General features: G+C 36.5%; 1 protein-coding gene across 1 annotated transcript in view; it reads right to left on the bottom strand.

Annotated features, from left to right (window-relative positions):
- The window catches only part of LOC123251804 (chondroitin sulfate proteoglycan 4-like), a 188,186-nt gene that overhangs the window by 75,554 nt on the left and 99,853 nt on the right, over nucleotides 1-12,779 (bottom strand). Inside the window, exon 4 of the mRNA XM_044681120.1 lies at nucleotides 12,539-12,569. Within this exon, the coding sequence (XP_044537055.1) occupies nucleotides 12,539-12,569 (31 nt within the window). The remainder of the gene's footprint in view (nucleotides 1-12,538; nucleotides 12,570-12,779) is intronic.

Below are 12,779 nucleotides of genomic sequence, written 5' to 3'. Positions count from 1 at the left end.
CTATGGGGGGAAAAGTGAAAGAAATTTGCTTTATCTAGATCACAAGATCATAGATTTAGAGAATTTTTGAGAACATCAAGTCCATCCCACTTATTTTACAGATGAGAAAACAAAGGCACAAAGAGGATTAGTGAGTTTTTTTTTTAAATTTTTTTTTAAACCCTTGTACTTCAGTGTATTGTCTCATAGGTGGAAGAGTGGTAAGGGTGGGCAATGGGGGTCAAGTGACTTGCCCAGGGTCACACAGCTGGGAAGTGGCTGAGGCCAGGTTTGAACCTAGGACCTCCTGTCTCTAGGCCTGACTCTCACTCCACTGAGCTACCCAGCTGCCCCCGGATTAGTGAGTTTTTAAGGTCATTTATTAGATAGAATGTCCAAGATCTGGAATTTGGAATTAGGTCTTCCTGACTCCAGGCTTAGTGCCCTCTCCATGACATTGCATTGTATTATGGCAGGAAAAATAAGCACATGCTATCCTTTCCCTGTTCCTTAAAGAAGCATATAGTCAGAATTTTTAGAGCTGGAAGGAAACTACCTATCTCCTTATTTTTCAAATCAGGGAGTTGAGTCTGAGACAAACTAAAAGATTTGGCCAAGGTCATAGGATGACAGATACAGAAATAGAATTTTGCCCTCCTGATCCCCTTTCTAGTCTTATTTGTACTAAACAACATGGATTCTGGATGAAAATATTCTACAGATTTCCCAATGTAAAGGATGAATGAAAGCTTCACACTGACCACACACCCCAGATGTTCAACCTGGATAAAGAAAAGACTTAGAAGAGAAATAATACCAGTGGGCATATATCTGAATGACTGTCATATAAGAAATTTGTTTTTCTTGGCCCCGGAAGGCAGAGCTAGCAGTAGTGGGTGAAAGCTGCAAGAGAAATAGATTTCAGCTTAATTTAAGGGAAAATTTCCCAGCAATTTGAGAAATACAAAAGTGGAATGGGCCACAAGAGGAAGGAAGCCCATCACTAAAGGCCCCCAAGTGGAGTTTGGGCAATCACAGGGGGATGTGGTAGAGAATATTCCTGTTCAGGAGGTGGACTAGATGACCTCTGAAGTCCTTTACAACACTCAGATTCCATGACTCTTCTCTGTCCAGCACTCAGAGGGAAGAAAGAGATGGAGGGAGGAAGGATGGAATGGAGAAAGGAGTCAAATAAACAACTTTTCCCCCACTGTTAAAAAAAAAATAAGTCCTATCATAGCTCTAAAAACATCGCAAAATAAAATGAGGCATCAACTCCCTGGAATTCTTACAAGCCTTCCCTACCCTTCCCGTCCCATCCCACCCCCATATTTGATAAGTCCAGTGTGGTGCATTGTTGAATTTATGAAACCAGGAAATGTTTTCTAAGTCATAAGATCCACTTTTCAGAATGACTAAATTATTGCCAGTGAGGTAAAATGTTGGAACGTTTTACCTCACTGGCAACAATTCAAATATAGTCTAAGCTAGTAGCAAGAAAAATCCACTTAGTTTAACTAAGCTCTCTGATGAAAAAGTGGTTGCTTGTGTCTTGGACTTAGTTCTCTGGCTTTGTGGATACCAAATTCCCATCATCTCATTTGACAATAACTTTGGAGATCCTTGTTGGGAAACAACATTTGAGGAAGGGTGTGGAGAGAAAGTATTTATAAAGCCCCTACTATGTGCCAGTCTCTATGCTAACTGCTTTATAATTTGATCCTTACAAAGGAAGGTACATGCTATTACCTTTACTTTACAGTGGAGGAAACTATGGCAAACAGAAGTTAAGTGACTTGCCCAGAGTCACTCAGCTGGTAAATATGTAAGACCAGATTTGAACCAGTTCTTCCTAACTCCAGGTCCAATGCTCCAATAATGCACTATACAAAAAGAACCAAAGGACTTAGGCTACTCAGAAATGTCATATTTTTATTATATTAATTCTTTTTTTTTATCTTTTAAACCCTTACCTTCCATCTTAGACTAACTACTATGTATTCGTTCTGTAAAAAGGAATTCTTTATTCTTTTTTTAATTTAACAGGGGACGTGGAGTCCTCTTACCATAGAGATGTGTAGGGATTAACCAGTCCACAGTGACAGGAAGTAGAAACCAGAGATACAGGAAGTGAAGCAGAAAAAGGTTATAAAAGGGGGTTGGTCTATCAGTTGCTGACAGGTGGTGGCAGTTGTGGGGAAGTTGGCTGCTGGGAGTGTGTTGGGTTGGTGGTTGGCATTTAGTTGCTGGCATATAAATGGCAAGCCTGAACTTACTGAGAGGACTTTTTGGCTTTGCCTTTAAAGGACTTTTGGCTTTAGCCTTTAAAGGGCTTTTTGGCTTTTGGAATTTGGGGTTTGGGCTGTTAGGTTTTTTTCCTTTCTTGAACTTTTTTGGGAGGTGGTTGGTTTTTGTTGACAGACTTAGTTGGGGTTGGATTAAACACTGATTGGGTTGGTTTTGATTGGGCTGGATTGGGTTGGAACTTTGTAGGGTGGTTATTATTAGCAGTAATTATAGGCAGTTATAGGTAGATATAGGCAGTTTTAGGTAGTAATTATAGGTAGTTACAGGTACTTACAGGATAACTAGTATAGACATTAGGAAATTTTCTTTCTCTAACTCTTTACTATATTCATTTTACTATATTCTTTTACTATCTCTATTTCAACAAAATTAAATCCCATCATCTTAAGATAACACAATAAATAATAACTTTTAAGTTTTCTTTCATTTGTTGTTTTGATCATTTGGCCCAAGAAATCCATAAAACAGTAGAAGAGTCCACTCCAGAACCTCAGGTTGAAACCTTGTTCACCTAAAAACATCAACTTCAAATTCACACAAATTTTAAATTGACAGCTGAGCTATTGGTAAGGTTAGAAAGATCTAAAATTGATTAATTATTAAAAGCTGCTAGAAGTTTTCTTTTCTCTGGCTTAAAGGAATAATATTAATTTACAACTCTACTGTATTCTCACTAAAACTTAAGTTATTAAAAGCTGCTCTTTTATTTTTGTCAAACCCTTATTTTAACCCTTACAGTTCCAAAGCAGAAGAGAGGTAAGGGCTAGACAATGGGCGTTAAGTGACTTGTCCAGCATCACACAGCTAAGAAGTGTCTGAAGCTAGATTTGAACCCAGGATCTCCTGTCTCTAGGTCTGGATGAATTTGTTTTTGAGAAAAGATATGGAAAAAGCATAACAAACACCAAGCAACACAATAAAAAAAGTTATAAATGAAACTGATTGATCTTTAACAGAGGGAAAGCAACTGGTTGTCAATGAGGGCATTATTTTTAATCAGCCATCTATACAGACAGGTCATAGGCTCACTGAAACAAAAATCAAAATTAAAATATCCCATAGAAAACTGAAGATAAGACAGTGATAGTGGATGGACCAGAGGGTCTCTGAGGTCCCTCTAACCCAATGATCCTATCATCTTAAGATAACACAATAAATAATAAATGTTAAGGTGTTTTTTTTTCATTTGTTGTTTTCATCATTTGGCCTAAGAAATCTATAAAACAGTGGAAGAGTCCACCCTAGAACCTCAGGTTGAAACCTTGTTGACCTAAAAGCATCAACTTCAAATGCACACAAATTTTAAATTGGCAGCTGAGACACTGGTAAGCTTGGGAAGAACTTTATTCCCTTGTTTGTGTATGCCTGTGAAATACACAGAGCCAGAGACTATGAGAGACAAGGACAAAGGTAAAGAGGAAAAAAGGCAGAGATAGAGGCAGAGAGAGAGAGAAGGAGAAAACAAGGGGGAGGAAAAAAGGAGGAAAAATAATGCTATGCAAAAAAGTAGAGCTGTAGCTGCCTATGGAACCTGGCATCCTCCAAGCACAAGTAACTGGATACTTCCCTCATCCAACATGTCTAAACTTTTCTCCAATAGTTGGTCATGATAAGAGATCCGCTGGCTTTAGTTCTACTATAGGGGTAAAGATTTGGAATGGAGATGGTTTTTACATTTGTTTTACTTCTAAAAAATTACATCCCTCCAAATTTCCAAATGTTGGGGGGTCATGACAAGAAAGAGATTTTAGGATAGTTGTTTGGACTTTTTTTAATGTCCTGGGGCCATTTTTGTTCCCTGTGCTTTCATAATGAGCACTTTTCTGGTAATTCTATAGAGTGTCTTTTATACCAAGGGTATTCATGATTGAGGTGATGAAAATTAAGACTAAGCTATTTTCATAAACCACCCTCTTGGAATGAACCAGGCAAGCCTAACCCAGAACATGCATTCTTTAGCTATGTGGTTTTTCCAATGTGGGTTGTTAAATTCATCTCTTTTGTGTGACTAAAGAGGTTTGTAATGTCTCAATTTAGAACCATAACTCTCTTTTTTTGTTATGACAGTTTGGGTAGAGTGTTGGAACTAGAGTGAAGAAGACCTGAATTCAAATCCTTTCTCAGGCCCTTCCTAGCTGTGTGACCCTAGGGAGGTCACTTAATCCCCATTGCTTAGCCCTTATCCCTCTTCTGCCTCAGAACCAACACACTGTATTCACATTATTGATTCTTTTTTTTTAGAATGAGCTGTATTTAATAAAAAAGGGCCACAAATGATCCAGTAATGAGGTTACACAATTAAATCCCATAGCATGACCTAAGGCTTTCACTGTGTTTAAACACCACAGTGGAAGGCATAAAAAGTGGAATAGACCAATGTTGATACAGTCCAATCTAATCCATTAGGCAAGATGGTGCAAGTAGTCATTTAAATTAAAAGTGCCCTACCCTTACCTAAAAGGCTAGCAGCATGGAGAACCCCACAGTGAATAATCACCCAAGTATCTCCACGTAGCTATAAAAATGTGGCACATTTTTAAACACACAGTATTGATTCTAAGACAGACGGTAGGGGTTTTAAAAGTCTCTTAACCAATCAGTCTGAGTTTTCACATCTATAAAATGAACATAATAATATAGCACCTATCTCCCAGAGTTGTTAGGAGGGTAGAACGAGATATTTGTAAAACATTTTGTAAATGTTAAAATGCTATATAAATGCAAGCTATTAAAATATTATTTCATTTGAGATTAGAACTAGTTTTGAACATCAATCTCTTGTTTTACCTCTGATCTTTCCTTAACATCTATGGAGTATGGAGGCGGCTAGGTAGCTCAGTGGATTGAGAGACAGGCCTAGAGAAGGGAGGTCCTGGGTTCAAATGTGGCCTCAGACACTCCCTAGCTATACGACTCTAGGCAAGTCATTTAACCCCCATTGACTAGCTTTTTTTTTTTTTTAAACCCTTGTACTTCGGTGTATCGTCTCATAGGTGGAAGACTGGTAAGGGTGGGCAATGGGGGTCAAGTGACTTGCCCAGGGTCACACAGCTGGGAAGTGGCTGAGGCCGGGTTTGGACCTAGGACCTCCTGTCTCTAGGCCTGACTCTCACTCCACTGAGCTACCCAGCTGCCCCCCATTGACTAGCTTTTACTACTTTTCTGCTTTGGAACCAATATGCAGTATTGATTCTAAGACACAAGGTAAAGGCTTCCAAATAAATAAATAAATAAAGTCTATTATGTGGCCTTGTGGTAGTGTTTTTATAGCAAACTTTAAAAATATATAAACTATAATATAGCAGAAGATTTTGGCATCTCATCCAAAAAATTATATCCCAGCTCTGACACCTACTGGCTGTGTGAGCTGCAGCAAGTCAAAACTTCTTTGTGCTATGATCAACTCTTTAGTAGTAAAGAAAATGCTGATATACATGGATAGAGTCTATTTATCCAGGAGTCCCCTCTCTCAGTGAAATTTCAGAGCCCTATTGTGAAAACAAGAAAATGAATATTGCCTCTGATTTGGTTTCTACCATATTGATGCAAATGGATTAATTTTATAATTGGGTCTGCAGCCAATTGGTTTGAGTGTAGCTCAGAATGTAGCTGAATCTACCTGGCTTCAGTTGAGCTCAGAAATCCAGCTGAGTTAGCTCAAAGTTAGTTTAGTTTAAAAGAAAGGTTGTTTTCTCTTCTGCCAGTATCCCTTAGGATTCTACAAGGACATCCATTTATTTAGCCACACACAAATTAATATCTCCAAAAGATATGGTCTGGCCTTTCCTGTTTTGGAGTAGTTACGGGAGTTTTTATCTCTTCCAAGGAGACAGCAAGTCTATTAGTTGTACTCCCCTAGCAAAGGCTGCAGGATACAGAAGAATCCCCAGAAAAGAATAAATATTTCTTACTTGTCAAAGAAGAGCATGATTAGCCATAAATGAATGCCAGCCTGCCATATCTAAATGCCAGCCCACTTTTCTCAGTATAGCCAATCATAATGTTCTTGCCCCAACCCTACAACCTTATCTATCACCTTATCTCCATGTCTACCAAGATCCCTTCTTTGATATGTGTTAATAATGAGGATCCCCAACTTCTCTGAGGGTGGAAAGACTTACTTAGATGGCTGGTCCGACCCACTCTGTTAACAGTTATGCAAATCACTGCTAATAAACCAATTTTACTCAAAGTCTGCATCTTAGCTTACCTTTATTGCATTTTACTCTTCATACTATCCTTATCCTATCTAATGAGTTTTGAGGGTAAAAATTAAATCAGACACATTTATGTAATTAAAATTGGGTGGCCAAATGGAATAATTAAAAATTTGGTTTGATAAAAATAATAATGGTTAAAAAAAAGAATTGTTGTGGTCGCCATTTAGAAAAGTTAGTTAAACTATGAGTCAGCAGAATATTAGTAAGCTTTATTTACAGCAAGGTAGAGATATTAAAGTGGGAAATATGGAAAGGAGGTAGAAAATATCACCTAGCTAAAAATACCCTAAGTCCTAATCCTAGAGCCTCCAGACCACGAATGCAAATTTCACCAGAATCCAAAGTCAGGATCAGGAAGCCAAAATCTGAAGAGCCAAAGATGCTGAAAAAACCACCGAGAACCTTCAGTGCACACGAGGCCAAGACCACCAAGAATCCCACCAGAGCTCACACTCCCTAGCCTAAAGGCCACCAAGAATGAAGAACCCAAGAATGTGTCAAGCATGAAGAGAGAGAATCTCTCTCAGGCTCCCACTTAAAAACAGTTTTCTCTACCCATCAGCTCTCCTCTTCACATCTCAGGAATCAATCACAGCCTTTCAATTTGTCTAGCACTGCAAGGAGGTGGGGCAGGGCAGTGCTTGTGATCTATAAGGGTGTGAACTTTCTTTGTTAGTGACTTACTGTGTTAAGTAGGAATACTTTATGTTCTTGATTGATTAACTTAAAATAGACAATGGGAATAAAAAATTCCCTTTCACATTTCTATAAGCTCATCTTCTCTAATTTGTTTGCAGTAACCCTAGCAGCAAAAATTTCAACAGTATTAAGCAGGAAAATTTAGTCCTCTAACCTTTCAGGTCTGGACCAAAGAGTAATGAGGCAAGGGAATGTTTGACCTTGACCAGGCATTAGAAATATCGGTTGGATGGCTGCATTCTGGGCAGTCATCCAGGTCTCCAGCAAGCAGGACTTAGGAAGAAGAGGTTTGCCTAAACATGAGCAGGTCAAACCTCTCCTTCCCCAATCTGCTCTCTTCAGATACATCAAAGACATACACAATATACGGCTGCCCTTATCCTGAGGAGAGCTGTTGAAGGAATTGGTTCCACTACAGTAAGTTCACTTCAATTTGTTCCTCAGGAGATATGTCCTGCTGCCCAGTTCAAGCCTTCATTCTTCATTAGAGTTGCTAAATAAAGACAGGACAAATGCTTTACATAAAAGGTTAGTGATATAAGAATAAAGAGGTTAGAGGAGAAACACCAGAAAGTTATATATCAGGACCAGAAGGAGAGCAATTTGGGAAAATTCTCAAGGTAATTCTGTATATACTTTGACAAGTAGACTGTGTCCCTGGAAGGAATGAAAGTTCCTTGCTGAGGATCAAGAGCAAGGCGGAGGGACTTATGAGAAAGAAAATTAGCCACATTCAGAGGAATAACTGTGGGAGGAGAAATACAGAAGAAACACAACTGCATGAACACATGAGCTGATGGGGATATCATTGGGGATGTAGACACTAAATGATAACTCTAGTCCAACTATCAATAATGTGGAATTAGATCTTAATCAATGATACATGTAAAACCCAGTGGAATTGTGCGTCGACTAAGTGGGGTTATGGGTGTTTAGGGGAGAGGGAAAGAACATGAAAGATGTATCTATGGGAAAATATTGAAAATAAAAACTTAAAAAAAAGAAAGTTCCTTGCTTTTGCTGTTTGGTCATTTTTCATTTTCATACTCTTCCTAACCCCATTTGGGTTTTTCTTGGCAAAGACACTGGAGTGGTTTGCCATTTCCTTCTCCAGCTCATTTTTTATGGATGAAGAAACTAAGGCAAATAGGGTTAAGTGACTTGCCTAGGGTCACAAGTTAGTAAATGTGTGAGAACAGATTTAAATTAAGGTCTTCTTCCTGACCCCAGGCTCAGTACTCTATCCACAGAGACCCTCCCTACCAAACTGTCTCAGTTGAAAATGGGTTTAAAGCTGTTAATGTCTGAATTCTGGCTGCCCAAGGAGGTCTCTTTCATTCATCACATTTACCATTCTAACTTTTGTGCTTTTTTAGAACCCATTACCACTCTGGGGTATGTCTGCCCCTCATGAAATAAGGCCCTGATTAGGGAATCAAAGCAACATATGGGAAGAAAGGCAGAAGGTTCAACAGACCTTTCATTCGAATTCCCTGGGCTTATTCTGCTTTCTCCCCACTCCACCTTCTCTTTTCTCCCTCCCTCTATGTCCACCCTCCCATGCTTATATATTCTCTATCAGCTGACACCGACACACATGCCTGCTGTCTGATGAGGCACGATTTCTAGGCATGGCTCTGCTGCCCATTGTGGTACCCAGTGACCTGTACCAGAGGCAACCTGGCGGCTATAAAGTCTGATACCTTTCTACAACCACAGACACTGGGGCCACACTAGCAGCAACACAGGCAAGGCGCACCAAAGCCAGGCATTCCTCAGGTGCCTGCCTGTTGTGATGGCAAACAAGGTGGGTATCCCTACAGAGCAGTATTACTAGCTGCCAGGCAGACTCATTTGAAGATATAAGTGCAACAGGCTTGGTCACCCCCACTCTGCCACATACTAGCCAAATGACTTTGGACTAGTCTGGAATGCTATTGTATAACTTAACTGTATCCTTTTGGACAAGCCTCTGATTCTTCAATATGTAAAATGATGGGATTGGATTACCTGATCTTTATGAAGGTCCCTTCTAGTTCTAACATTCCAATCTAATAGTTCTTAATTTTTTTAGTCTCTGGACCTACTTTATAATCTTTTTTTTTTTTAAATCACTTTCCATCTTAGTGTGTGTATTGGTTCCAAGACAGAAGGGAGAAAGGGCGGTAAGGGCTAGGCAACTAAGATTAAGTGACTTGCCCCGGGTCACATAACTTGGAAGTATCTGAGGTCATATTTGAACCCAGAACCTCCCATCTACAGGCTTGGCTTTCAATCCACCAAGCTACCTAGCTGCCCTCTCCCTTTACAGTCTTAAAAATTAGTTAACACCCCTTTTATATACTCTTTTTTATTTTAAAAAAAAAAAAAAGCTTCTACCGTCTGTCTAAAAATCAGTAAAAGTATCCGTTCCAAAGCAGAAAAATGGAAACTGTGAGGCAACTGGAATTAAGTAACTTACATCACAGTTATACTCTTTAAAATTTAGGATTCCAATTATTGAAATTTATATATACATAAAAATTATATAGAATATGTGAAAATTATACAGAATTCAAATTATTGGGATTTATATATGTATAAATTATATAGAATTTATATATATACATAAAAATTATACAGAATATATAAAAATTATATAGAATTCAAATTATTGGGATTTATATATGTATAAATTATATAGGATTTGTATTATATATATCAATTATATCAAATTCTAATTATTAGAATTTATATATAAATTATGTAAGATTTATATATCAATATATTAATTATATAATATTCCAATTATTAGAATTTATATATATATAAATTATATAGAATATATGTCAATTATATGTATATAAATTATATAGGATTCCAATTATAAGAATTTACATATAAATCATATAAAATATATGTCAATTATATGTATATTATATAGGATTCCGATTATTAGAATTTACATATATAAATTATATAGGATATATGTCAATTATATGTATATAAATTATATAGGATTCCAATTATAAGAATTTACATATAAATCATATAAAATATATGTCAATTATATGTATATTATATAGGATTCCGATTATTAGAATTTACATATATAAATTATATAGGATATATGTCAATTATATGTATATAAATTATATAGGATTCCAATTATAAGAATTTACATATAAATCATATAAAATATATGTCAATTATATGTATATTATATAGGATTCCGATTATTAGAATTTACATATATAAATTATATAGGATATATGTCAATTATATGTATATAAATTATATAGGATTCCAATTATTAGAATTTACATATAAATTATATAAAATATATGTCAATTATATGTATATTATATAGGATTCCAATTATTAGAATATATAGATATAAATTATATAGGATATATGTCAATTATATATATCAATTATGTAGGATTTCAATTATTAAAATTTATATATAAATTACATAGGATTCATATATATCTATATATCAATTATACAGGATTCCAATTATTGGGATTTATATATATTTATATACCAATTATATAGGATTCCAATTATTAGAATTTTTAAATATTATATAGGATATATATCAATTATATAGGATTTCAATTATTAGAAAATATATTTAAATTATATTTGCTTTTTATATACTTCAATTATATAGGATTCCAATTATTAATATGGGTTATAATATATCAATATTTACTGGATTAGAGCTTCAAACTGATAAATTTTTAAATAGTTTAGAACAATAGTAATAAACCCATTACATGTTGACATAAATAATATTTTTATGAAATATAATATTTTCTGAAACAAAAAAATAGTGAGAAGAGTGGTATTGGTTCATATATTTTTGCAAATCTCTTTAAAGTTTTACTTAAATAGAAGACAACTGGATTCTCATATCTGCTTCTGCATTCCATCTATTGCGATACAGTGATCCCTTGCTATATTGAGATTCACTTATCATGGCTTCACTGTATCACGGTTTGTTGTTTTTTAAAATCTAATTCTGCATCATGGAGCTTTTGCTATATCACAGGATTTTGCAGATGAATACCATATTGTACACAATGGAGATGATTTAATATACAGCCACTACTTGGGTAAGTTTGCCAATGTGAGATTTTACACGGCACACTATTGGCTGAAAGGTGACCAACCATAGCTCTGTGTTCTGTATCCTGGGCACTGATTGGCTCAGCGTTTATAAGAGTGTGGGAAAAGTTAATAAGAGTGTGGAAAAGGTTTATAGGAGAGTGGGAAGGGTTTATAAAGTTTATACTATATGATTGTAAAGGAATTCTATTGTGCTATAAGAAATAACAGCAAAAAGAGATCAGAAAAACCTGGAAAGACTTACATGAACTGACAAGAGTGAAGTAAGCAGAACCAGGAGTTCTGTCACACAGTCACAGCAATAATGTATAATAAACGACTGTGAATAACTTAGCTATTCTAAAAATGCCATCTGCTTCCAGAGAAAAAAGAACTGATAGAGTCTGAATCTTGACCAATGAAAACTTTTCCCACCTTCTTAATTTTTTTTTTTGTTCAAGTGTCCTTCCATAAAAGGATTAACATGGAAAACTGTTTTACATAATTACATATGTAAAATCTATATTAGATTGCTTACCACCTGGGGCAGGGAGAGGAAGGTTGGGAGAGAATTCAAGACTTTTAAAAAGCAAATGTTAAAAATTGTTTTTACATGTAACGGAGAAATAAAATATATTTTAAAAAGAGGTTAAGGGGGCAGCTGGGCAGCTCAGTGGATTGAGAGCCAGGCCTAGAGACAGGAGGTCCTAGGTTTAAATCCAGCCTCAGACACTTCCGAGCTGGGTGACCCTGGGCAAGTCACTTGACCCCCATTGCTCACCCTTACCACTCTTCCACCTAAGAGCCAATACACAGAAGTTAAGGGTTTAAAAAAAAAAAAAAAAAGAGGTTAGATGTAAAAGATATTGTGAAGGTAGAAATGTCAAGATTTGGAAACTTATTGGATATGTAGGGAAAAGGAGAAAGAAGAGTTTAGATAGTGGGCCTGAAATATGGGAAGGATAATGATACCTTGAGGAGAAAAGGAGAAATTTAGAAGATGGAAGAATTTAGGGAGAAAGATAATGAGTACAATTTTATAAGGGTTGAATTTAAGATATTTATTTCTTGGATATTTGGTTTGAAATACTGGGCAATTGGACTAGGGAGAGGCTGGGGTTGGATATGTAGATCTGGAATTATCTGCATATAGATGCTAGTCAAACTCTAGGGAGCTGATAAAGATTATCAAGAGAGCCTAGAGAGGGACAAGGGGGCCAGGAAGAAACCTTGAGGAATACCCACAGTTAGGAGATGTGATGATGAGCCAGCCTGTAAAGGAAAGTGGAAAAAAAGTCTTTAGATAGCTAAGAGGTGGACCAGGAGAGACTAGAGAGTGTCACAAAACCCAGAGAGTATCTAGGAGGATAAGGCAGTCAATAGTGTTAAATTCAGCAGATGGGGTGAGAAGGATTAAGATTGATCCATCTGATCTGGCAATTAAGAGATCAATAGCAAATTTGGAGAGAGCCCGGTTTCAGA

This window comes from Gracilinanus agilis, chromosome 1 (genome assembly GCF_016433145.1).
Source record: "Gracilinanus agilis isolate LMUSP501 chromosome 1, AgileGrace, whole genome shotgun sequence".
Classification (NCBI taxonomy): domain Eukaryota; kingdom Metazoa; phylum Chordata; class Mammalia; order Didelphimorphia; family Didelphidae; genus Gracilinanus; species Gracilinanus agilis.
Note: the sequence above shows the minus strand (reverse complement) of the source record. Positions and strands in the feature narration are given on the sequence as shown.